The following is a 27,273-nucleotide window of genomic DNA, read 5'->3' on the forward strand; positions in this document are numbered from 1 at the left end:
GGAGCTGTCTGAAACCCAAGCCTCCGGCTGGGCCCCAGTCCTGGACCCCTATGTGGGTGGGACCTGCTCTGCTGAAGCTGAGCTCTCAGGGCTGGGTGGGTGGTGGTGACTCAGCGGGATAGAGCTGCCAGGCTGTCCTCAGAGGCCCTCTGCAGGCCGCAGCTTCCAGACCTCCCTGGTCAGCCTGCATCCACCACAGCCAGTGGAGAAGAAAGGTGATTTAGACCTGTGGGGGCCTGGGTTCAAATCTCATCTCCAGTGCTTGCTGGGTGAACAAGTTACTTCTCACCTCTGCTTCTGTTTCCTCATCTGTAAAATGGGTGCAATAATAGTGCTAACCATGCAGGGTTGGTACGAGTGGTAATCCTTTACCACTCATGCTAACTGATGAGGTATTTGGTTAGTTTTGGCGGCAGGAGCCTTTGCCTGGCTGGTATCATGGGGCAATCAGGGGTTGTAAGAGGAGGTTTTCAGTTTAGGGGCAGGTAGTCACCCCATCATAATCTTCCATGGCTGCCCAGGACCTGCTGGGCTAAGTCACACTCCTAGTCAGGGCCCCCGCCTGCCTCAGCAGCCTCATCTCCACCTGTTTTAGGGATCCTGCTCCTGCTGCCTGCACGCTCAGATCTGCAGGCCCAGTGGGAAGAGCTCAGCCCCAGCCACGTCACTACTGCTTTGTGACCTTGGACAAGTCACCTTCCTTCTCTGGCCCTGATTTCTCTACCCCTCAGAGTGTGGGCCACAACCCAGAAGCATCTGCAGCCCCAGCGAGCTTGTCAGAAACTCGGGTTCTCAGGCTGCACGCCAGACCTCCTGTCAGCATCTGGGGCCAGATGCAGGGCCAGCGTGCAAGTTTTACCGAAGTCCCTCGGTTATCCTGACACCTGCTCAAGGACAGTAAGCCATGGGAACAATCTGCAACTTTGATTTGGTGCTGGGAAGCAAATCGCACAGAGAGCTCGGAACAGAGCCAAGGATTCTCCATGGCTTCCAAGTCTCACAGTCACTGGGGATTTAGCTTAGTGGCATAAATACCTGCCTGGCAAGCACTAGGTCATGAGTTCGATCCCCAGTACAAAAAAAAAAAAAAAGCCAAAAAACCAAGTCTCACAGCCTCCCCAGTGTCTCTCCCCCACAATACCCACCCTGGAGTGGACACTCACCATGTTGAAAAAGACATCCTGTCTTCCATGAGACCCTGGGGAGCCCTGAAGCCAGGGCCTATGAGGCTCCTTTCTGCAGCCCCTGCACCCCACATCAGGTAACCCCAGGGACAAAGGACCACACTCCCATTTCACATAGTGTCCCCTCTCTTCCTCGGTATCTTTACCAGGTCAGGGCTCACTTTGACAGGGGGAAACTGAGGCCCAGACAAGTGAAACATCTGCCCAGTTTCCCATGTTAAGGGGGCAGGAACTGTGTGCAAGAGCTGCACCCCCAGTCTCCCCACCCCAAGGCTGGGTGGCCTTTCTACGGATGAGACCAGTCCGAGTCCTGCAGGTCACAATGAGAAGCATCATGTAAGCGAATGTGCTGGGTAGTAACTTATCACAGGGCCTCACACCTACCCTTGCCAGCTTGGCATGTGCCCGTAGCTCCATTGGCATGACAGGCAGATAGTTGTCCCCTCACCCTTGCCCGCCTCACTGGCTGGATCTCCAAGCCTAGGAACCAGCATGTCAGGGAGCCTTGGGAACCTCCTTGCCTAGCATACCAGACACCTCCACCCTGCAAGGCAGGGCAGGGGTTCAGCCCCAGTCACCCGCAGCTGAGTTTAAGCATCCTCGCTGCTTCTCAGAGCATCTGCCCCATAACCCCAGCTCCATACACAACCCTGAGTGACCAAGGCCTGTGCATTGGTTGAGAGGAACAGAGAAGCTGGAGAGGGTGGGAGATACCTCCTGGACCAGTATGGGTGGGGAGACCCCATTCAGGACCCCCAGATCAGCCAGGCCTGTGAGCTCCAGAAAGGACTGATTGTGTTGTTTCCAGCCTGGAGCTCAAAAAAAAAAAAGCAGCCCAGGGAACACCAAAGGATGGAATGGCACTGGGGCTAGAGCCTGGGACACAGATCACCTGCACAGTTGGAAGTGACACACCTGGTCACAACAGCTCTGACACATGCCAGGGATGACAGTGAGCCAGGCTGAGCTAAGCAGGTGCCCTTAGATGCAGAAGGAACAGAGGCTTCTCAGGGAGGATCAGCTCTACACCCAGGGCTGCGTGAGAGCAGGATAGAAGCGGTCAAGGGCAGGCCTCAGGGGTCTGCCAGCCTGGCCCATGGTGCGGACCAGGGAGGGGATAGCTCACCTAAGGTCACCCAGCCTGTAGCAGCATGATGGAAAGGACACCTTGGAGGACAGAAGCAGAACTAGAAATTGATAAATCAGCTCCAAGCCCCAAGCCCACTGACCAGGGCACGAGCCCCACTGAGTTCCCACAGGTCCCCATCCAGGCTTGCACTGTACTCCCTGCAAAACAGATTGTGGGTTGGGAAGAAAAATTCTGTTGTCCCTGTGTTGGCTGAGATAGGACAGCAGCTTCTCAGAGGGACCAGAAGGGAGCTTGGGAGGTGCCCCTTCACCCTGGGGGGTGCTTGGCCCCTCCCGAGACCATGGAGGTGAGGGATCTGGTATGAATCACCCCTAGGAAGGACCACCTGGGAGCCTGGCCCTGCATGGTCCCCTCTTGGGCCAGCACTCTGAAGAGCAGAGACCCGGGCTCACATCCTGGCCCCCCTGCTGTGTCACGTCCAGAAGCCCTCTGCCTCTGTGGCTGAGAGGAAGCACAGCCAGCTGAGGGCCCAGGGCCATGGCCAGCACATAGTGGGTGCTTTCACAGGTTTGTCCATTTGAGAGGGGTGCAGAAACAAGCAGGCCAGGTGTGTTAGGAGAAGGAATCACAAAAAGACCACACACCATGAACCTGGGGGCTCAGCAGGTGCCCACCCCACTGGAACTCAGTTTCCACAATGGTAAAATGAAGGAAATGGGTTATTCATAAGAGTTCTCTAGCACTAAACAGTCATCAATTTTGAACCCTCTCATCTTACTCCCCTCCACAAGACCGCAGATTGCATGGGTTGGATGCAGGCAGGTGGATGAGTGGATGGATGGATGGATGGATGGATGGATGGATGGATGGATTGGTGGATGGATGGATGGATGGATGGATGGATGGATGGATGGATTGGTGGATGGATGGATGGATGGATGGATGGATGGATGGATGGATGGATTGGTGGATGGATGGATGGATGGATGGATGGATGGATGGATGGATGGATTGGTGGATGGATGGATGGATGGATGGATGGATGGATGGATGGATGGATTGGTGGATGGATGGATGGATGGATGGATGGATGGATGGATGGATGGATGGGTGGATGGATTGGTAGATGGATGGATGGATGGATGGATGGATGGATGGATGGATGGATTGGTGGATGGATGGATGGATGGGTAGGTGGAGTGACAGAGGGATTTTGTTGAGGTTACATTCATATAACATACAATTAGCTATTTTGTCATGTACAATTCAGGGACATGATGTATTCCTATAATTCTGCAAGGAATACTGCTTCTAATATAGTTGCAAAACCTATTTATCCCCCCAAAAATCCACACCCACTATTCCCCATTCTTCCCTCCCCCCATTCCCTGGCAACCGCTAATCTGCTTTCTGCCCTACAGATTTACCTCTTCTGAGTATTCTGTATAAATAAAATCACACTCTATTCCTTCTTTGGTGTGTATCTTTTTCTTTGCTTATGTGTGAGGTTCGCCTATGTTGTAGCGTGAATCCACATTTCATTCCTTTTCTTTTTTTCCCTCAGTCCCGGGAATGGACCCAGCATCTTCACATTGAGCTGCTTCCCCAGACCTTTTTTATTTTTTATTTTGAGGCAAATTTCACTAAGTTGTCAAATTACCCAGGCTGGACTCAGACTAGCAACCCTCCTGCTTCAGCCTCCTGGAGTGCGAGGTTAGGAACAGGCGCCCCCACGCCTGGCTACTTTACTCCACTTTATGGTCTTCTACTATTCCACTGTGTGTACACACGCAATTTGCCTGCCCATTCACTTACTGGTCATCTGGGCTGTCTCCACGCTTCAGCGATTGTAAACAATGTCTCCATAAGCAAGTGTTTGTTTGAGTACCTGTTTGCAGTTCTTTGGAGTATTTTCGTTGGGGTTAAAAGCTAAGCTAAATGCCTATTTATTTGGGGGTAGGTTTTATTCACTGCTGAATTCCCTGGCACGGTAGGCATTTAGTGCGAAGCTGTAGAGGGAAGAAATGGGTGGCTCACCTCCTCCGATCTCCCAGGAGCCCTCCACTTCTCTCTCCCAGCGCCCCGGCACCACATCCAGGGTCTCAGTTCCTGGATCCAGGAGGCTGGAACCGAGACAGAATGAAGGGCGTCCAATCCAGCGCACTGGGGGCCCAGACAAGGGGCCCAGCGCATCTCTCAACTTGAGCTTCCCAGGGACGGCCAATGTCATCAGTGTCTGTACCCCAAAGGTGCCCCCAGGAGAGCACAGCAGCAGCCCCGTGGCCCTGCCTGAGCCCCTCCGCCTGTCTGCTCACCCAGCTGGCTTCGTGGCCTCACCAAAGGCTTCCCCTTTCTGGTCCCACAGCCCCCTGTCTGTCTGGGTGCCTCTGTGATTAGACTAGAACACGCATCTCCATATGGCTGCCCCGACCTCTGACCTCTGACCTCTGACCTCTCTTCCAGCACCATCAGCTGTATCCATCATGCATCAGGTGAGCCGCACAGTGGACAGCATCACCCTGTCGTGGTCCCAGCCCGATCAGCCCAACGGTGTGATCCTGGACTATGAGCTGCAGTACTATGAGAAGGTAGCTGTGCCTCCCTGTCCCCCAACCCTTCCCCACAGCCACCCACCAAACAAGGCACCGTGTGCAGCAGAAAGCCCTGGGCTTAGAGTCAGGATGCTGGTGCTCTATCCAGATCCACTCCTCCCCGGATGTGAAGCTCTGGCAGGCGCCTTGACCTCTCTGAGCCTCGCTTTCCTATCCCAGGGATCCAGCTGCCAACAGCTGACCTGCAGCTTTCGAAGCCCTCTCTCCACCAGAACCCCTTTCAGCAGGCTTGTGGTTGTGAAAAATGGGTTTTCCAAAAAGTTGTGTGTGTTAGCTTTTCATGACTGTGACAAAATACCCAAGACAACAACTTAAAAAAGGAGAGGTTCATGGTTTCAGGATCAGTCCATGTGTAGAAGAGGAGAAGCAGGAAGAGGAAAGGAGAGGAGAGGAGAGGAGAGGAGAGGAGAGGAGAGGAGAGGAGAGGAGAGGAGAGGAGAGGAGAGGAGAGGAGAGGAGAGGAGGGGAGAGGAGGGGAGAGGAGGGGAGAGGAGGGGAGAGCTCTGAGCTCCTCCTGAATGAATCCATGGCTGAAGTCAGCATCCTCATGGTCCTCTGAGGACCCTCTGAGCACAGCTGCGTTGAGGATCCTCTGGGACACTTGGGGTCTTCACCACAACAAGGCTCCATAAAGTGGTGACCAACCCCACAGCAGTTCCCGCTTCTATGCAGACCCACAGGTCACAGCCATTCCCGTACAGGGAGGACCAGAGCTTCCACCCAGCCATTCTGGGTCCTACATATCATGTCCCCTGTCCCCTCGAGCCACAGTGGAGAGGAGATTTCTCTTGGAGCTTTTTTTTTAATGAGACAGTAAAATAAAATTTCACAACAAAATAATAAGAGACTAACAATAGTTAACACACTGTATCTTTTTTATTTAACACACTGTCTTATCTTCAAAGTAGTTTCTCAGAGTACAAGACATCAAAAAAAATTTCTCCCTTGCAAAGAAGACACAAGCAGGTATAGCACAAAGCTTTCTTTTCAGTGATCAAGAGAAACCAGTAGTATAAATGAAACAAATTAGCATATATATTAAAATATTTTGAAACAGACTAATTTGGGGAACCATCTGAATGCCTCCCCACCTCCCATTATCTACCATTTTACTTCCTTTTCAAACATACTTTGAGTTTCTCCTGTAAAAGAAACCATGCAATATTTAATCTGACTTACCTCACTTAACATTATGTTCTCAAGTTGCATCCATGTATCTACGAATCCCTCAAGTTTCTCTGTCTTTACGACAGCTCAGTACTGCACGGTGTATAAATACCAGATTTTCCTCGTCCATTCATCTGCTGATGGACATACACGCTATTTTCAAGATCTAGCTGTTATAAGTTATGCTCCTATAAATACGGATATGCACCTATCCCTGCGATCGGAACTGCTTTGGGAGGATACCCAAGAATGGGAATAGCTGGGCACATGGAATTTCTACTTTTAGTGTTTTTTTATTAACTTTTTATTGGTACCAGGGATCGAACTCACTTCCGCCTGCTTGCAAGGCAGGTGCTGATGCCGCTGAGCTAAATCCCCAGCCTCTCCTTTTAGCCTTTTGAGGAATCTCCACATTGACTTCCGTAGTTTACATCCCCACCTCTCCCCACCCCATCCATACCATCATTTTTATTTTTAGATTTTTTGATGATAACCATTCTTCCTGGGGTAAAATGTCATCTCAAAGGAGTTTTAATATGCGTGTCTCCAATGGCAGTTTTTTTCACGTAATAACTGGTCATTTGTGCGTTTTCTGAGAAGAGTCTATTCATTTCATTTGCCCATTTTTTGATTGGGTCTTTTATTTTGGGAAGCCTAATTAGTTCAGGTTCTTTACATACTGTAAATGTCAGTCCTCTGTCTGAGAAAGAGCTGGCAAAAAGTTTTTCTCATTCTGAGTTATCTCTTCATTCTGTTGGTTGCTTCTTATGCTGTGCAGAAGCTTTTTAATTTAATATGATCTCATTTATTGATCTCAGTATTACTTTTTTTTTCTACTGAGGCTCTGTTCAGAAAGTCCTTGCTTGTCCCTGTCTTTTTTACCTATTTTATCTTCCAGCAGATTAAGTATTTCTATTTTAACATTTAGATCTTTGATCCATTTTGATGTTAGTTTAGGACATGAAGAGATTTATGGGCCCACCCTCCATGTTCTGCATATGGATATCCAATTTTCTCAACACCATTTATTAAAGAGGTTACCTTTCCTCCAGTGTTTGTTTTCGGCCCCATTGTCAAAGATCAAATAGCTGTATGTGCTTGGTTTGTTGTTTCTGTTTCTTCTGTTCTGTTCCAGGGACCCGCCTGCCTGTTTTTTGTACCAGTACCATGCTGTTTTAATTCCTATACCTTTATAGTATAATTTCAAGTCTGGAGTTGTGATGCCATCTACTTCACTTGTTACCCAGACTGCTCCTACTATTGTGATCTCTTCTTGTTCCATATGAATCTTAAGATTATTTTCTGTACCTCTGTGAGATATGCCATTGTATTTTGATTGGAACTGCATTAAATCTGTGCATTAGTTTTGGAAGTATAGCCATTTTTATTATATTGGTCCTGCCTATCCAGGAATAAGAAATATTTTTTTCATTTCCTGATTTCCTTTTTCAGAGTAATATAATTTTCACTGTAGAGGTCTTTCCCTTCCTTGGTTAGATTAATTCCCAGGTATTTAATTTTCTGATGCTATTATGGATGCTTTCATTTTCCTAATTTCTTTTTTAGTGAGTTCACTATTAGTGCCTAGGGATGCTATTGATTTCTGTGTGTTGATTTTATATCCTGCTACAATGCTGGATTAATTAATTAATTCTGGAGTCTTTGAGTGGAGTTCTTTTGTTTTTGTTTGTGGCTCTTATAAGTAAAGGATCCTGTCATGTGCAAATAATGATACTTTGACTTCATCTTTCCCTGTCCACATCCCTTTTATTTCTTTCTCTTGCCCGATTGCTCAGGCTAATGTTGAACAGGAGTGGTGTGATAGTCCTTGGAGCTTTAAAATCACATCCCTAGTTCCCCTTTGGACCCAAGGTTGGAAGCTCCTGGCAGAATACACTGGACCAGAAGAGAGCCGTGGGTTCAAATCCTAGTTCCCTCCTTAACCAGCTGTGTGGCCTCCGGCTCCCCCTGAGCCTTAGCGCCTCGTGGGTGCCATGTGGATGGGGCCACCTCTCCCAGGGGGAGAGGTGCATGTGTGCAAGAGAGGGCAGGCTCATTGCCTGGCACAGCTCCTGGCCCTTGGCAGAGACCAGTCGCCTCCGTTCTTTGTCCTCCTGCTCTGCCTCCTGCAGAAGGCAAGTGCCACACTAGAGGAGGCCAGGAAAGTTAGAAAGATGATGAGGGGTGAGGCACTTGCAGCCCAGCTGTCCCGTTCTCCAGGCTGCCCACCTTGCTCACACCAGGCTCTCAGGAGGAGTTCGGTGAGTATCTCAGGGAAGCGGCCACCGAGCTGAGGCAGGGAGTGCTGTGGGAGGACGTCCCCAGCCCTTGCCAGGTGCCTGAGCTCCTCAAGATGCAGGCACCCTATGCAGCCGAGTGTTCCCGGCCCTACATTACCCAGGGTTTCTGGTCCCTCCAGTAGGACGGCTGAGTGACTCAGAATTTTTTTAAAAATAAAAAAAAAATTTAAAAAACCTAATTAAGAAGCTTTGCGATTAAATGAAACTGAAAGTGTTTGTCCCCAAAGACAGGAGCGGAAATGAGGAACCCCAGAGCGGGTTCTGCCTGCGACCCATTTCCTACTGCAGCGGGCCAGCCTGGGAGGCTGGTGGAGGTGTGAACTGGAAGTGGTTCTGCCCTACTTTCTGCCCATGTAGTCCCAGGCCCCAGCAGGCAGGACCAGGGGGCTGTGCTGCAGCCAGGGTGACCACTGCTGCACCCCTCAGTCCCACAGCGTGAGCTGAGTACATCACCCCTGTCACCTCATTTACCCCCACAATCGTGCTCCTAGCCTGCCGCGTGGGAGAGGAAACTGAGGTACAGAGAATGTGTAACTTGCCACACACAAGGATTTGGACCAGGGCTCACTGCCTGGTGCCCTCCCTCCCAAGGTCTCCCAGGGCGATTCTGGGACGGCCAATAAGAAAGAGGCAGGAAGCTCTGCCCTCCATGGAGAATGCCAGGCACAATGGTTGCAGAAGGGTCAAGGCTGGGGCCGTGGCAGCCCAAGGCCCTCTGTGATGATACAGGACCCTCCCCTTGCCACCATCTCCCAGCAGGGCTGAGCACAGAGAAGGGAACTGAGTATCTGGACACTGGGCCATCTTGGCTTTTGTGCCAGGCATATTGAGGGTAACCAGATGGCCCAGAGGTTCAAGGACTTCACCATCCAAGGAACAGACAGACTCAGCCATTAAGGACCATGAGACAGTCTGAACCTAGCCACCGAAGCCAGCAAGGAGGGACCAGGAAGGGTACATAAATGCGGCACAGAGAAGGAGAAACTAGCATTTGTGACATGCCTTGAAAGATTATTTGAACCACTGAGCTCCCAGACAGACTCAGGATGAGAACAGTCATCTATGCAGCAGGCACAGCACGCTCAAAGGCCCTGGGGCAGCAATGTACAGCTGCATTAAGGGAACAGAGGAGACCAATGTGGCAGGAGTAATATGAGCAAGAAGGAGAGCAGCAGGGAAGCAGATTGGAGAGGGAGGCAAGGCCAGTTTATGTCCAGGCCTTGGGAGTCGGGTTTCAATGTTAAGTATGATGGGAATGTTCTGGAATGATGTGATCTGACTTACGATGCAGTAGAGATCCCTGTAGCTTCCTGTGTGGAGAACAGGCTGTAGAGGGGAACTGTGCAGGGCTGTCGTGGAACACCAATGGTGACATGGGCTCCTGGGGTTGGCAGCAGAGGTGGTGAAGGTGACAGACACTGGCACTGTCCCAAAGCTCAAGGGACCAGGGACTGGGGAGGGGTGCCTGCAGCTGGGGCAGGGGAACAGCAGATGAAGGGTGGTGCTTGTTGGAGCAGGGCTGTGGGCTCAGGGACAGGGGCTTGAGACAGCCAGGAGTGTGTGCAGAGGGACACCAGGAGCAGAGGGCGGGGCCCAGGGGACACCCAGTGGGAGACGGGGTAGGAACAAACCAGTAGCTGTTTCTGCCCCTGCTGTTCTCCACTGCTGCCCCATCAGCCAGGCTGTGAATGTAAATGATTTATTTCTGACAAGTTCATACTCCTACCCACACTTGGGGTCCTCCTGGTGCCTGTAGTTGGTTCCTTCCATGACGCCCCAGCTCTTCCTAGCGGGGACCTCACTCCTGCCTCTTCCCAAGGGCTCTCCCAGCACTGGCTCTGCATTTGACCCCTCCCCGGCTCCACTGGGATTCCCCAGCCTGCCTGGACCCCACAGCCTGGAGCTGACAGTCACTTTGCCGAAGGCTGCTGGGTGCCACCAGTGAGTGGTGTCAGGCTCGGGGCAGATCCAGGTAGGCCGCTTCCTTCCGTTCCAGCTTCCTGGGGAGGGGAACTCCTTTGGCAGCTGCCCTGAAACACTGGTCCATGCCCCTCCATGGCTCTGCAACAGCTCAGGAAGCTGTCTGTAGTGGACAGGCCCTCGGAGGCCACATGGCTGTCCGCATTTATTCAACAGAAACGTCTCCTGGGTGGCCACAGCAGGAAAGGGCGCTCCGGGCAGGTGAGCCCAAGGTGACGGGGTGGACTGTGAAAGTCCAGGCTGTGCTCAGGTTGTTGCCGTGGACCTGGAGCAGGACCTACCAGGAAAGGCCTGTTTGCTCAGTTGTTCACTTTTGGCTTGGTCCATAATGGTGCTGATGGTAGCAATGATTTTCCAAGCCGGCGTTAACAAGGCCTTCTGCATAATGAAGAGGACTCGTACACTCAAAGCTCTAGCCATGTTCTCCTGCTGAGTCTCCTACGCAAAGAGCCACATCTACCATGGTTATCCCACTTTAGCGATGAGGCTGGGGGCCGAGGATACACACGCCCTCTAGCTGATTGGCCCTGAGTCTCCGGGAAGGACTCAAAGGAAGCACGAGTGAATTTCAGACCGAATTTCCTCACATCGCCTCTGGTGTTTAATCACTGTTCAGAGAGACGTACTCCAGAGAGATGAGGCAGAGGGGACGTGATGTCTCCAGGCATCCCCAGTGTGCCAGGCACTCCTGATCCGATTTTACATTCACAGCAGCCCTGAGGGGTTGCCATTTATTGCTCCATTTTCTGGAATGGAAACCAGAGGCTCAGGACAGTGAAGGGTCCTTCCCGCAGCCACAGTGCAGGGAGAGGAAGAAACGGTATTGGAAAACAGCTTCTAATCCCGGCTCTGTCCTAAGCTGGGCTTTTGAGAAGGAAATTGCTAAGGTCAGTTCCTTGCTCTCCAGAGACAGCTATGACACCAGAAGTCACCTCACACACACATAACCAGGCGCTTAACACCTCCAGCGTTCCTGTGGGCACCCACCCAATCTGCACAATCGGACTTTTTGCTCGCCCAGAGATCCCTGTTGGATAGCGGTTCCTAGTGGCCGAGTATGGTACTGCATCCAGGGTCTTCGAGTTTTTTTACTAGTTTGCAATTCGTTACTATTCATTATGTCACTGTTTAGTGAGCACCTACTATGTGCTGGTCCTAGGGATCTGGAGATGAGCGATGTAGCCCAAGACCTACGGGACCCCCATCCTCAGAGAAGAGGCCGTAGGGCCTGTGAAGCCCCCCCAGCAGAGGGTGGCACCTGTGCTGAGTCTTGGATGATGAGCAGGGAATTACTAGACAGAAGAGGAAAGGGTGTTTCAGACTGGGGCAGCCTGCTTGCAAAAGCTCAGCGTGTCCAGGGGAGGCAGGATCATGGAGCTGCTGGGGTCTAGCTCAGCCGCAGAGAACTTGCCTAATAGGCATGAGCCCCTCGGTTTGATCCCCACCACTGCAAACCTAAAAATAAAATACAGAAGACAGGATTCACTTTGAATTTTCAAGACTAATTATACTACGCCCCAAATATTTCACGGACCATATATACACTAAAAATGTTATTTAGTACTTATCTAAAACCCAAATTTAGGGGTCGGGGATACAGCTCAGCGGCACATGCACCTGTCTGGCAAGCACAAGGTCCTGAGTTCAATTCCCGGTACCAAAAAAAGAATCCAAATTTAACTGTGCGACCTGTATTGATGTGTGTTACATCTAACATCTCTCAGGGAAGGAGGAAGTAACGGGGGACATCTGGACCCTAGAGGACACCAGAGATGTGGCAGGAGAGACTAGCAAAGGGTGGCCATGAAGGGCCCAGTGAAAGAGTCGGCCTCCCCCTGTGGGCACTAGAGAACTCTGGTTAGCACCTGCGCTTGGTAGAGGACAACAAAGCACACACCCATAGGCCAGGAGGGCAAGATGGTCCCTGGACTGTTTCAAGGTTTCACCCCATTTTCACAGTTTGGATGTGTCCCCCAAGTTCACATGTCGGAGGCTGCACCCCCAGTGAATAGGGTTGGGAGGCGACCGCTAAGGGGCGACTGGTTCTGGAGGGCTTTGCCCGGGAATGGCCTGACGCTGTCTTTCTGGGAAGGGGTTTGTTATGGTGAGACTGGATTCTTTTATTTTGTGGTACTAGGGATCGAACTCATGACCTTGCACTTGTCAGGCAGGTGTTTGTGCCTCTGAGCTACATTCCCGGCTCCTAAGTGTTCTTTATGGTGAATCTAGGGTGCCCACTGTCCAGGGGAGCTCAGGGTGTGCCCTGAGTCACCCGGCAGCCCCACCCGGGGAAGCTCCCAGCCCCCAGGTCACAGTGCTTACCCTGCCCGTGTGACTGCCTTCACCCATTGACGCGTTTTACCCTCCAAAGCGTGCCTTGAGGTTGCCATTATGACGATGATGATTCCCCGTTTACTAATGAAGCAAAAAGATACAGAGAAGTCAAAAAGTTTGCTACACAAAATTAACAAAGTTAGGGTTTGAGCCCGGGGAACCTAACTCCCTTTTGTGGTCTGAACTTTCCAACGATAATGCCATAATATAGCTCACACAAATTGTCACTGTTTTGGGGGATTCAAGAGCTCTGTGCACTCTGAGATACTTAGAGAAGGTTTGCTGAGTGGCTGGCACATGCCTGAGTTTACATCTCCTGCATCCAGCCCACCTGCATCTGCACCCCATTATGCAATGGATCTGTCCTGCCCCAGACTCCTTGGGTTACCCCTGGCAGTACACAGGAGGCTGGAATTGGTGTTCTCTGTCTCTTGAAGGAGGGAACATTAGGATCTGGCTACCCCAGGCATGCACAGTACAGGTGGTTCCAGGCAGTCCCAAAGCAGCCATCAACTGATATGTGATGGCTGATAAGTATCATTTCCCCCTTTGGGGCCTCCATTCTCACCTTGCCCAGGTATGCTGAGCCTACGAAGGGACCCTTCCACTTAATCCAGCTAGGCACGGGCAGGAGGCAGGTGAGGAAGTGATGACATAGGGCCCTCCTGCTGCCTCCAAGGACTTCCAGCCTAGTTCATGTGTGTATTAGTCAGCTGTTGCTGAGACTGTGCCATAAAACAAATATTTCCTCCAAATCCAATGACATACAAGAAGTTATTTCTTCCTTATAAATTTGTGTCTGGGAGTTATCCAGGGTGCCCTGTTCCAGCCTAGGAGTTGGATCAAGGTCTCGATACATTTCTCATTTTAAACCAGCGGTTACTCAGGGCACTCATGACAGATGGTGGGTACACAGGAAACCTAACCAAACCAGCAAACCCACAGAAAACTTGTGTTGTGTCCATCAGTGTGGCGTCCACTAGGATATTCCAATGGCCAAAGCAAGCCATGTGGCCAAATCAAGCGTCCATAGGGAAGAGAAAACCTGCCTTCTTTGTAGGAAGTATTGAAATCCGCCTGACAATGGGCCATGGCTGTGAATCGATTATAAGTGTGAAGAATGAGGAGCCACAGACATTGACCCACTGGCCAGACCTGCCCGGATGTACCAGCCATGGGCAGGCGTCTGACCCGCGCTGGGCCACCCCCTGACTGACTGTCTTCTCTGTTCCTGGCAGGAGCTCAGTGAGTACAACGCCACAGCCATAAAAAGCCCCACCAACACGGTCACTGTGCAGGGCCTCAAAGCCGGCGCCATCTATGTCTTCCAGGTGCGGGCACGCACCGTGGCAGGCTACGGGCGCTACAGCGGCAAGATGTACTTCCAGACCATGACAGAAGGTGAGCCACCTCTGGGGCGCCAGAGGAAGATACCCCCTCCACACACAGAACCAGGCCAGGGTCCCATTCATAGGGAGCCCCTCTTCCCGATGTCAAGAACTCAGCCCTAATTTGCAGAGCAACCTTGAGCAATTCATTTCCATCCCCTGCTCCAGATTCTTTTCATCTATAAAATGAAAACATTGTATCCCATCTGAGAGGATAGATATATTATATGTACACTCAACTCCAGTGACTTGGAATGGGACTGAGAATTCTGAAGCCATATCAAAATTCAGTAGGAAGAAGTGCTGGGATAGATTAGTAATGTCTGCCCTGGGTATAGAATTAGATGTCCTAGTCTGTGTGCTATGCATGTTTTCCAATCCAGAGCTACATGGTCTCTGAACACAATATCTCCTTTAATAATCTTTAAAGAGCACCAGACATTAAAGAATGTGAACTCTGAAACCAGACAGATGGAGATGCCTGGGATGCTTCAGCTCTGTGTGGCTTTCCTTACCTCTATGTCACCTTACCTCTGTGACCCTGTTTTTTTACCCATAAAAGGGAGTGACAGCAAGCATGTCATCACTGTCATCATCAAAATAATCTAATGATGAAAAACCTAGCAGAGAGTTGATTTTAGGGTCTGCAGGTAGTTAGCACTCACCAAATAGTACTTATAGTTTTTATTATTGTGCATCCAGGACTCTGTCACCAACCAGAGCTGCTGAAACCCTTTACCTATGGCCACACCCCAGCATCTGCTCAGCCACAGGGCACAGGCCTTGACCTCTGTCTGGCTGACTATTGCAGAGGCTCCTGGACCCCTAAATTCTTGTATTCTATAGACGCCCCCCCCCCGTCTCCCTTTCTCTTCTAGCACCCACTCTCCACACACCCTCACCCTTCTTCATGGCCACCTGTTTCCACCTTTCTGCCTTTCCTCATGTTGGATGAGTTCCCTGACTGGGGACTCGGGGCACTTTCCCAAGTTCCTTTATTAATTCAACACATGTGTCTTGGGACCCTAGAAAATGCCAGGCTATGTGCGGGCACCAAGAACCCAGAGACCTCACCCCTGATCTCGGTGAGAGGTAATAACAATGAACCAGCGATGGGGCTGATAGCATGGAGAAGGTGGTGGGTGGTTCCCAAGAGCCGGGCCAAGCTACATGCACCTCACATGACTCTCATTCACACCCGGGTCTTGGGTGGGACAGACCCCAGTCCACATGCTGGTTTTAGCCCCTTCTTGGCTGTATGACCTCAAGCAAGTGATGACCTCACTGAGCTCAGTGCCTCCGCTATAGAACGGAGCAGAGACGGGAAGGGCACCATAGCTGTTCCGAGAATTGAACAAGATCTGTCACGTACTGGGCCCGGTGACTGACAGCTGAAGCAGTCGGTGACAGTGGTGGCTACTGCTCCCTGCATGGTGCCGCGTGTCAGCTGTTACTTGAAGAGCCTCGCACACAATCCCAGCAGCTGGGAGCAGTCATGTTCCTCAGTTTAGAGACGAGGCAACTGAGGCCCAGAGAAGTGACTGCAGGCCTACACACACAGCAGGTGGCATTGCTGGGATTCACCCACAGGGAGTCTGACCCCACGCTCTGCACTCTGACCTGCCCCTTGGTCAATGTCAATTTTATTAATGCCGATCACCATGCAACACAGACGTGGGCATAATGCACCCATTTTATAGATGAGGAACTGAGGGTTGGAGCAGCCCATGGACTTGTCCCAGGCTACTCATGAGAATGTGATGCTCATCCTCCACCTGGACACGTGACAGAAGCTTGGAGTCACAGGAGACCCATCATTGGTGCAGGTGGTGCCAGGCCCCCCGTGCCAGGCTGAGACGGCCCTCTGTTCTTTTCCCCACAGCCGAGTACCAGACCAGCATCCAGGAGAAGCTGCCTCTCATCATTGGCTCCTCGGCCGCCGGCCTGGTCTTCCTCATTGCCGTGGTTGTCATAGCCATCGTGTGTAACAGGTGGGTGTCCCCGAGCCTGCTTGGGCCTGGCTATCCCAGATGGCTCTCTCCAGCCAACCAGCCATTCCCAAGCTGCCTTTGTGAGCAGGGGGACTCAGGCCCAGACACCCTCCTGTGGCCACTAGCAGCCCTCCCTTTGGTGAGCCACAGTGCTTGACCAGTTCTCTGGGCAGAAGGGTGGCATGCTGAGGTCCCAATGTGTCGCACCAAGGAACATCTCAGAACAGTAGATGGAGTGACTGCGGGATGCCAGGGGATACAGGGCAGGCAGTATAGGTCACCCCCCTTTTCTGCATGAATTGAGGCTGTTGGCTAAAGTGCTAGAACGATGGTATAACGCAGCCACGACAGGCTTGGGGAGACAGCCCCCCAGGTGGGCAGCTCAAGCCAAGGAAGCACCAGCTCCCTCACCTCCACTGGACACAGTGCAGAGTCTTCCTCCTTAGAGTCCCCCTCTTTCAAACAGACCGGACCCACCGTGAGGTCAGAGGCACAGAAGCCCCTGGGCCTGGAGGAAGGCTTTGCTCTCTGAAGGGGGCTTGACTGGACAGATGACAGGAAGAAGAGCACCCTGCACTTGAGATGGGAGAGGTGCAGAGGGACAAACGGGGCCGGAGGGTGAGGCTGTAGGCAAGAGACGGGCAGGGAGCCCTGTCCCAGAGGGGGCCTTGAGGGCCGTCCACCCTCTCCCTATCACCTCCTGTGGCTCCCAGCTCCCCGGGGCGTCCACAGGTGGCTACAGCCCTTTGCTTTTGTTCCAGAAGACGGGGGTTTGAGCGTGCCGATTCGGAGTACACCGACAAGCTGCAGCACTACACCAGCGGCCACAGTACGTACACAGCCCGGGCGGCTGTAGCCCTGGGCCTGTCCCTGTTGGTCCCCACCCCAGCCTCTGTTCACCTCCTCCTACTGTACTGCAGCAGAGAGGCTGTCAGGCTGCTCCCAGGGTGTGCCGAACTCGCTCTCACAAGCTCAGGCCTCGTGGCCACGTGTGGTGCTGTTTCCCGGTCTCCTGAAGACCTGAAACTGCACCTCATGTTCTCCCTGCAGCACTTAGCACAACACCAGCAGCACCCAGTGCATAGCAGGCGCTAAAGACACAGCTACCGAGTAAGCACCAGAATGGTTGAGGTGACAGGAACCCGGGCTCTGGGCTGGCTACAGGTCCTTTCCTCTCTCTCTCTCTCTCTCTCTCTCTCTCTCTCTGGGCCTCCACCCACCCTGTCCTTCCTCCCCAGAGTCCTCTGGAGGCTGCTTCCCCTCACTGTCTCTTCCTGCTTCAAGCAAGAGCTGAATGTGTAGGTGCCCCCTAAACACCAAGGAGAGATGAGCCAGGAGGGCCAGAGAGAAAAGCAGATCATAGATCCCTTTCTCTATTTGATCTCGGCAGACCGATAATCAAGACATAGGGAATGTGGGATCAAGGGGAAAGCTTAGTCTTTAATGCAGCTCATTCAGCAAAAACAAATTCCAAATGGTCCAGGGTAGTTTCTCAAACTGTGCTCAGTGGGGTACCCTAGAGTTCCTCCCATGGCTGCCTCCTGGCGAGGACCCTCGTCAGATCGTTCATCTGTCACACATGTCGACTGCTAGCCAGTGCCCCAGACAAAGACACAAACTGAAGATCCCGGCCTCCATAGAACTCATGCTTTGGTAGGAGGGGCAGGGAATAAGGAGATGTGTTCTAAACACCTGGCACGCTGTGCATGAGAAGACGAAGGTGCTGTGGGGGATGGCGAGGTGGAGCAGGGTGGTAGGTGGAGAGCTGGAAGTGAGGGCGGCTGCATCTCTAAGTAGGGGAGTAGAGGCTGACCTCATGGAGGGGTTCTGTCCAAGCCACGACACAAACATGCTGGGAACTGGGTCCCTTGGCGATGTCTGAAGGAGGAGCCTTCCAAGCAGAGGGGAGAGACCGTCAAAGGCCCTGAGCCTGAGCTTGCCTGCAAGGTTTCAGGAAGAACAAAGAAGCCAGGATGACTAGAGCAGAGAGGGCGGCGATGGGAGCTGGCAGGAAGCCTTGGCAGGGAGTGACGGGGAGCCACAGCAGGTTCTGGGCAGAGGACGGGTGTGCTGAGTTACGGTCCTCGCGACTTCCAGGCTGCTGCGTGAAGAGTGGGTCAGAGCAGGGAGACCATCCAGGTGGCATCACGCAGGGCAGATATGGTGACGGTGGTGCACATGTGAGAAGTGGTTGGATTCTGATTTACGTTTGTCCCTAGATTTGCTGTGGGATTGAATATGGGACATGCAAGAAAAAGCAGAGTCAGAAAGTTCTAGATACTGAACCTCTGGCAAAGAGCACTGAAGCAAAAGTTCTTGGGCTTTGCACTAGTTTGGGACAGAAATGTAAAAACGATTACACTCAAACTTCCTAGCAATCTCTGCTTAACAGATAAGGGTTTTCTGAGCAGAAGAGCAATCGGAAGGGTCACACGCAAAAAAAAAAGGTAGACACATTTAACTGCACAGAAATAAAAATCACTTGTGCATTAAAAACAAGTCATAAATTACATCACTGCCTCCTCTCCCCAAGTAATAAAATCATGATCGTAGATGTGGCTGGACATACTGAGTGCGTTCTGTGTGCCAAGAATTGTTTTAATGCTTAACGTGTATTTATTGGTTTAATCCTTGTAATTTTGCACTTTGAGGCAGCTGGGCACGGAGGCCACACAGCTGCTCAGGGAGGGAGCTGGGTCGGAACCTGGTTGTCTGGCTCCAAAGCGAGAGCTCCCGGCCTCCTGTGCTGTCTCTATTCTGTGGAGGCAGAACGAGACAGCTCTCGGGCTCTGCCATTTGGGAGCACGGTTATTTGGAGCGTGAGTCAATAATAAGGAAACAGGGTGATTTGTTTTAAAAATAGGCTCCAGGATCTGTTCCTAGATCAATACATTTCAAGCCTGAGTTCCCGCTCCCCACGTCCTGTGCTGGAATGTCAGAGCGAAGCAGGACTTTGTTCTTTTCAAAGCTCTGTCCGCCCTGTGATCCCAAATCCACCAGCAGCCCCATGTGGCCAGGCCAGAGGAGGAAGCGGAGACCTGGGGATGCATGTGACCAGCACGGTCACCTGCACAGACTCATGCTTTCCATCCATTAGCAGGTGCTCCGTGGTCCTGAACGACCTTGGGGACGACCCTGGACGTCCACCTCTGGGTCTGACCTTGTTTCTTATGCCCGCTCTGCCCCTGGCCAGCTGGGTGACCTTGGGGAAGTCATCAAACCTCTCTGAGTCATGGGATATTTCTGTGGGGTACAGCAGGAATGAGGCTTCTTTCACAGGGGTGTGAGGGATAAATGAATGAAGGGATGGTAAAGTGCTTTGAGGTAATAATATTTAATAATAGCCAGCCCTTCTTTATAGCATGTAATTATTACTATTTCCTGACAATTGTATGAGCACGTTAAACAGACACTCTCATTTAATTTTGCTGTCCCCTCCAGCGGAAGGGATACAATAATTGTATTGTATCCATTCTGCAGATGGAAAAATAAAGCAGCATTTAAATAACATGCCCCAGGCCACACAGCCTGATCCACATAGCAGGCAGCTGATCCTGGATTCAAACTCACAAAGTAGTTTTTTTTGTGATATTGTTAGCAGCAGAGTCAGAATTCACACTCAGGATTCTGTCACATTCTCCTCCGGCCTCCTGCAGTTCTCATCTGGGTTCAGAGTGACAGTTGTGGCCCTGACAGCTGTGGATCATCCATTGTTTTGTGTGCCACAGCTTCCAGAGGGCTGTGGTGGTTCTCCTCCAGGCTCAGGTTAGCAAACACCGCCTGGACTCAGGTCTGTGTGAGTTCCGGCCACCAGGTGCTCACTTGTGGTGCCTGGAGAGACCACGGGCTGGGGGAGCACAGCAAGAACCTAGCAGCTGGCTAGATGGTGCAGTGTAGACTCTGGGACCAGCCTGGGTTCAGAGCCCACCACTGCTGTTGCCAGCTGTGTCCATGCCCCCTTGGGGCATCACTTCACCTTCTTACACCACAGTTTCCTCATCTGAAAAATGGGAATCATATTAGGTTGGGCCAAACGAAATAGCTGTTTTTGTAATTAGAAGCAGTCAAATATTGACTATTTCATCAGTGGTAGGTCATTGGGAGGATTCATTGGATTAAGTGGGTCAAAAACTATAAACAGGGCCCAATACCTGGTAAATTCACACTGCATATACATTCAGTAAGCATCTATTAGGCACCGGCTGTATACCACCTTCACATACGTCCTCTAGGGCCAGCATGCCAGAGCAAGGGCTCATAACTCAAGGTCCATGGACCATTAAAGCTTCCAAGGCAGGGACAAAACAGGCACAGCCTCTGTCCTCCTGGAGACAAGCAGCAGAGTGTTCCAGGAAGAAGAGGCAAGGAGAGTGGAGATGTGTCGCTGGGGACCCTGTGCAAAGTGGGAAAGTCTCACAGGCATCCGGCAGTGGGATGATGGGAACCAGAAGAGAGGGCGCTGAGTCCTCACTGGAGAAATCCAGGCAGGCTTCACAGAGGAGGCATCTGATCCAGTTACAAAGAAGAGAGGAGGGCGTTCCAGGTGGAGAGAACAACATGAGCAAAAACTCAGAGGCAGAAAAGTGCCTGGAAGCCCTGGGTAAATAACTCCTTTTAGCCGGTGTATTAGTCCATTGTCCATTGCTGTAACAAAATGCCTAAGGCCAGGTAAAGCATAAAGAAAGTTTATTGGGCTCCCAGTTTTGGAGGTTGGTAGCACAGGGCTGACATCAGCTTGGCTCTGGTGAGGGCTCAGGGGTGGATGGAATTGTGGTGGGAGCATATGCGAGAGGGAGCAATCATGCAGACAGACACGAAGCCACAGTCAGGGAGAGACTGTCTTGCTTTTTTATAACCTCTTGGGAGACTTGATCAATTTCTGCCAACAACATCCTGGCCCCCGCCAGTGCCCAGTTACCTTGCACTGGGTTATACCCTGAGGACCCAGCCTCCAACGTGTGACCCTTAAGGGGGCAGCAGGTCCAAACCATAGCAGACTGGGAAGGGAGGGGCAGGGAGCAGTGGAATGAATCCTGGAGAGCTTGGCGTGCAGGGCACAGGCATTTGCCCAGAAGTAACAGAGACCCCTCCTGACCAAGGCCTCTGCCAAGGCTGGGGGATGGCATCTAATGTGATCAGCCAAGATGCTGCGGCAGGCTTTGAGCTTCTGCTATGGCTCCCTGAGCTCCCTGAGCCAGTCTGTCCCTGTCCTCCCTCCCAGCTGACCGAGAGCCAGTCACTGTCACCCACGGACTCTGCCTTGTCTAAGTAAGAAAAAGCGTCTCCCAGAGCTGGCGCTAGCTGCCCCGAGGGAGCAGGAAGGCAGGCACCTTCTCACTCTCTTCCTGCCAGATCCAGGAAGCAGTGATCGTGGTGATCCAGACCACTAGGCTCAAGTCGGACAGCTCTGAGTCCAGCTGTGTGGCGTTGGCTGGACTTCTTGGCCTCTCTGAGCTGCAGTTCCCTTATATTGAAGTGGGGATTATCATCCTTTCTTCCAAGAATTGTTGGGAGGAGTAGATGAAGCAATGCGTGTAGACAGTCTGGCACCGTGTTGGGCACAGACAAAGGACTCAGTAAGTGACAGATGCCGTTGTTATTATTTCCTCCCCGTCATCTGGATTCTCTCCATTCTCCTCACACCGAATGTCTTCTGTGAGAAGCTCCATGCAGTGTGCCAGGCAATGGGGAATGAGAAGAGACTGCACCACTGCCTCCTCCCAGGCAATCAGGCTTGGATGATGCTTGAACTTAACCTCTTTTGGGCATCTCAGACTCCTATAAGACTCTCCTGAAAGTTTGGGTTCATATGGCCAGAAAAACACAAAGAAGTTTGTGCGTATGTGTCTAAAATTCCAAGATAGAAAGATACTATACTTAGGGATGGATTTTCAAGAAAATTTCAACAATATTTATTTCCATAATATTTGAGCTTTACAAAGAATGTGAATATTTTTTAATTCAAAAAAGGAACAGTAATAAATGCACCCCCTTCCAAGAGGTTACCAGATACCTCCTCCCTCCAGGCACAAGTTAACAACCCCTGATCTCAAGGGCTAGACAAACACCAAATATAGCAAGTGTTAGAGCAGTGGTTGGTAACTTTTTCTGTAATGGGCCAAAGGAAGTAAATATTTTAGGCTTTGTGGGACCCTTTTGTAGCTATCCAACTCTGCAGCTGTGAGATAAAAGCAGCCACGGGCCGAGGAATATGTGTGGCTGTGTTCCAATAAAACTTTATTTAAAAATCAGGCAGCAGCCCAGTTTGCCAGCCACTATGCTATAGGCTGTAGTTCCTAGATTCCTGAAATGTCTAAAATAGAGGCTGAGTAGCCAACTAATCTGTGGAAGGCCCTGCTCACCACCTAGCCAAGCCCGGGTGACCCAGAGACTCCAGCTGCCAGTTCCTAGAGCAGCCCCCAGAGCTAGGGGGAAGTGTGGGCAGGAGCCAGGTTGGCCAGGGAAAGGCCAGAAGTTCTGGCAGCAGAGACCAGTCATGGGGAAGAGGAATGCAGGACGGATCATCTTTCCTTCCCTTCTGAGCACTTTACAGACTCGGTGCTAGGTCAGAACTGGGTCTTCGATGTCTAGATTATCTTCTTTCTCGGCATCAAAAGCTAAAAATCTATGTCAGATCAGGAATCAAATTAGCAGGCCACATGTCCAGCCTCATGCTGATCACCAGGGAGTCAGGGATCAGGAAGGCTTAAGACATGGCTGGGAGGTGGACCCCAAACTGTGGGTGTCCAGACCCTGGTGAATCAAGTGCCCTCCAGGCTATGGGGCCTGCCTTGGAGGGACAGGGCAGCTGGGAAGGGTTTCAGAGTGGTAGGGAAGCTTCAGGTGAGCCCGAAATACAAGGAGGAGGTCTCCTTCAGAGGACCCCAAGAAGCTTCCTGTAGTTCGGCTCTGTCTCTTCCTCTTTCTCTTGCTTTATTTGGCAACCCTGACTCTAAGTAAAGGCCAGCAAACCTATTCTTATCAGCCCACACCAGTAACAATGCAGAGGGTCTTTTAGCTACCCCAGAAAGCCATTACTAATCAATGAATGTTGGACAAGAACTAGTTAGGACCATCTACTGGCCACCTCTGCTGGCCTCTCTGTTTTCCTCACCATTTTGCTCAGTGCCCATCTTGTTCCACGAGGCTCAGAAAGATCAAGTGACCTGAGGGGGTTGCCCAGTTCTTATGGGAGTCCCATGGAGGGACAAGTTTTTCCATTCGTCCACATTGTCCACATGGCCAGTCCATGTGACCAGCTGGTCTCGTCCCCCAGTGACTCCAGGCATGAAGATCTACATCGACCCTTTCACCTATGAGGACCCCAACGAGGCAGTGCGGGAGTTCGCCAAGGAAATTGACATATCCTGTGTCAAAATCGAGCAGGTGATTGGAGCAGGTAGGTGACATCAGCCACAGATAATGCCACCCCAGTACTCCATGGGCAGGATGGGGAACAAGAGCCACAAAGGACCTACCCCTCAAAACCCAAAGGCTCAGAATGCCCAAGGAAGAAGGGCCCTCAGAGGTGATCAGTAAGGACAGAAAGAGAAACTGAGGCACAGTACTATGGAGCTTGCACAGCAAGTCAGAGATAGAGCTAGGTCGAGACCCATTTCCCAGGATTCTCCTCTACTATTCTCTGGTCCCTCTTCCCACCTCTCAGGGTCCCCCACACCCAGCCAAGTATTACAGGATGAGCATGAAGGATTTGCTGTCTGCTCCCAAAGGTGTCTGGGGCTTCTCAAAGGCGTTTTGCATCTTAGAGGATGAGTTGACTGTTGAAAAGAGCACCTTCAGGCCCCAAAAGTGGAGGTGACAGGAACAGGGAGGGGGCACTTTCACCCGGCAAGTGACATGCTGCTTCTCTTGGTGTGTTTTTTTTAGGGGAGTTTGGCGAGGTCTGCAGTGGCCACCTGAAGCTGCCAGGCAAGAGAGAGATCTTTGTGGCCATCAAGACACTCAAGTCGGGCTACACGGAGAAGCAGCGGCGGGACTTCCTGAGTGAGGCATCCATCATGGGCCAGTTCGACCACCCCAATGTCATCCACCTGGAGGGTGTTGTCACCAAAAGCACGCCTGTGATGATCATCACTGAGTTCATGGAGAATGGCTCCCTGGACTCCTTCCTTCGGGTAGGGAGAGCCAAGCATGTCAGGGCCCACACGATGGGAAGAGGAGGAATGGGGACATAATTTATACTATCAGAGCCTGAAGGATCTTGGGAAAGTTCTAGGCAAGAATGGATGTCACTGTGTATCCATTTCCTTCCCTGGGGCAGGCACTGCTAATCAATCCCAGCACTGTCTCCCACTGAGCTCAGACCATCCAATGTATTTCCCCCAGGGTGCCATTCAGAGTTGGCACATGCCTGAGATCTGTTTCCATCTGTGCTCTTAGGCAGCCTGCTCCTTATGCCCAAGAGGATCTGAGCTCAACGATAGGGAAGACTTGCCCCAGGTCTCTAGAGGGTCAAGGTGAGAGCCCAGACTGGACCCAGGTGATTTGACTCCTCATCTAGCAGATTTTGGAGTTCCCCAAGGGCAATAAGCTGTGAGGAAGTTCTCAGAGTACAAGGCCAGCAGAGGAAGTTCCAAGACCCCTCAGGAATGGGCCATGCAGTTAGCCAGCAGCGAGGCAGAGAGCTGGGCATCAGCACTGTGCCCTGGGCTGTCACTCAACAAACATATTTTCCCCTGTAACTCAGCGCGGCCTTAGGAGGTTAGATGCTATCTCCGTGCAGCACACAGATTAGGAACTGAACTCAGAGAATGTAGGTTATGTGTCCAAAGCTGCACAGCCAGGACAGGGCAGAGCCAGAGTTAAAGTAGGGATTTCTGATCCAAAGCCTATATTCTCTTCACCACCTTGAAGTCAGCCTCATGGGCCTCTCTGAGGCCCCAGGGCATGCAAGTCCTCCCCATAGGCAGGCCAGGAGCCCACTCTGGTTCCCATTGTGGGGGGACCCAGAGCTCTGCTGCCTGCTCTTCCTCTTAACCCGCTCCTCCACTTCTCCCAAAGCAAAACGATGGGCAGTTCACAGTAATCCAGCTGGTGGGCATGCTGCGGGGCATCGCAGCCGGCATGAAGTACTTGGCAGACATGAACTACGTGCACCGTGACCTGGCTGCCCGCAACATCCTTGTCAACAGCAACCTGGTCTGCAAGGTGTCTGACTTTGGGCTCTCTCGCTTTCTGGAGGACGACACCTCAGACCCCACGTACACCAGCGCCCTGGTAAGACTCAGGTGGCAACATGGGAGCCACAGCACCACAGGAGAGAGCGTGAGCCCCCATCTCTCCCTGCACTGTGCTTTCCCTGGCACCTGTGCCAGGCCCTGGAGACGGGGAAGGAACTAAACTGTGGTACCTGCCTGCCTGAAGCTCCCGGGCTGGTCGGGAACACAGAGTGCAGGGCGATATGAAATGACAGGGCTGTAAGCTGGGACACGCAGCTTTGGGAGACAGAGAAGGCAGATGAAGCTGGTAACAGCTAAGCCTAGAGCTGGAGGGCCCAGACAGGTTTCTTAGACTGCATATGCTTGTGGTGGGTCAGGTGACCCGGATGCAGATTGTGCTAAAGAGCTAGGCACGCTGGATCCTGGAGATCCAGGCTCGGATATGCACTGACAGCAGTCAGACTTGAAGGGTTTTAACCCAAAAGGAAGAAAACTCAGGCCCAGTCCTCAAAGAGCTCAGAGGCTGGGCAAGGAGAGCAGGGCAGGGCAGCACTGGGCACACTGTGCCATGCGGGAAGTACCTTCTCGATGGAGAGACAGAAGGCAGGCTTGTGAGGTTAGAGAGACCAACAACTCTTTGGAACCCATGGAAAGGCTCTCAGAGGGATTCAAGGAGGAGAAGGAGGTATCCGCTGGCGAGGTGGGAAAAGATCCCTCCAGCAGAAGCAATGGTATGTGCAAATGTCCAGTAATCTGAAGAAGCACGGTGAGTGGAGAAGGAGGTTTTTCATGAGATTAGTGCAGCGCAGAGCACAGGGTGGAGAGTATTGAGAAGAGGTCAGACAGGGCCACCTCCCACCCATCGTCTCCTCATTCTGTCTTTCAGGGCGGGAAGATCCCCATCCGCTGGACAGCTCCAGAAGCTATCCAGTACCGGAAGTTCACCTCAGCCAGCGATGTGTGGAGCTATGGTATCGTCATGTGGGAGGTGATGTCCTACGGGGAGCGGCCCTACTGGGACATGACCAACCAGGACGTAAGTCTCCCGGAGGTGGGCAGAACCTTTCTGGCCAGGCAGATGGGAAAGCGGAAGACGGGACTCTGTGCCAATCTCCCAGGCGTCTGAGATGGAGGGCGCGGCTGCTCCCAGGTCACTGTTGACTGATTCAGATGTCTGCACAGGACCCTGGACTCTCCAAAGGACAGGGAGCAGGAAAGGCCACCCATTCACAAATCAGTAAATATTCAGGTGTATATACCTTGTGGCCACCTCAGATATGAGGCCATGTCTATCCTTTAGGCATTTACCACCTAACTGGGGAACAAGACTGTTATCAATGGAACCAGACATAATTATCAGGTACTTTCACAATTAGGTACTAAATTGGAGAAGGGATGTGTTAAGCCTTGTAGACATTAAGGCTGGGGCAGCAGGGCCAAGACAGGGCAGGTAGGACCCAAACTGTAATAGGACTTAGAGAGTGAGGGTTCCCGGGTGGAAAGAGCACGACAGCCTGTGCAAAGGCCCGACGCAGGATAATGAGGAGTGGGTGGAGGAGCCTTGTAGAGGGATGCTGGGCGGAAAGCTTGCTGATAGACCATAATGAGGTATTTAAAGTGACTCAAGGGACTTTCGTTTGCAAAAATCCAAACAGGAAGGACTTGCAAAAGCTTCCTGAACAGAGAGGCTGACTCATGGCCGAGTTGTAGATCAATCTGGTCACAGAGGCAGGATGCACAGAGAGGTGTCCGGCTTCCTTTCTCTGGTAGAGGAGCAGGTGGGGGCTGTGTGAAGGGGACCCCAGCCAGGCTCAAAGCTGTACTGTGGAGCTGAACAGGGAAGTTACTGCATACTGGACCTGTAGATGGCACTGAAATAGGAATGTGGACACTCTGGGCTCAAGCCTGGGGGCAGAAAGGGGCATCTTCAGAGTCCCAGCTGCCAGGTCAGATGGTGGAAACCCTGCAGCTGGAGGTAGTTGTCATGGCAACCATGTAGGTTAAAACTGCAATGCGCTGGGAACATGATGGGCCTGGCAGAGGGGAGA

General features: G+C 51.8%; 1 protein-coding gene across 3 annotated transcripts in view; it reads left to right on the top strand.

Moving 5' to 3' along the window:
* Positions 1-27,273, top strand: part of Ephb2 (EPH receptor B2) — a 172,206-nt gene that overhangs the window by 135,220 nt on the left and 9,713 nt on the right. Inside the window, exons 6-13 of one of the 3 annotated variants that reach the window (XM_063235724.1) lie at positions 4,738-4,862; positions 13,906-14,068; positions 15,938-16,046; positions 16,808-16,875; positions 23,323-23,445; positions 23,934-24,181; positions 25,068-25,283; positions 26,112-26,261. In XM_063235724.1, the coding sequence (XP_063091794.1) occupies positions 4,738-4,862; positions 13,906-14,068; positions 15,938-16,046; positions 16,808-16,875; positions 23,323-23,445; positions 23,934-24,181; positions 25,068-25,283; positions 26,112-26,261 (1,202 nt within the window). The remainder of the gene's footprint in view (positions 1-4,737; positions 4,863-13,905; positions 14,069-15,937; positions 16,047-16,807; positions 16,876-23,322; positions 23,446-23,933; positions 24,182-25,067; positions 25,284-26,111; positions 26,262-27,273) is intronic. The other 2 variants (XM_063235726.1, XM_063235725.1) reach the window with 2 other exon arrangements.

The sequence above is a fragment of the Cavia porcellus genome, unplaced genomic scaffold (assembly GCF_034190915.1).
Source record: "Cavia porcellus strain 051 isolate PalLab524CR breed Dunkin Hartley unplaced genomic scaffold, mCavPor4.1 scaffold_25, whole genome shotgun sequence".
In the NCBI taxonomy this organism is placed as follows: Eukaryota; Metazoa; Chordata; class Mammalia; order Rodentia; family Caviidae; genus Cavia; species Cavia porcellus.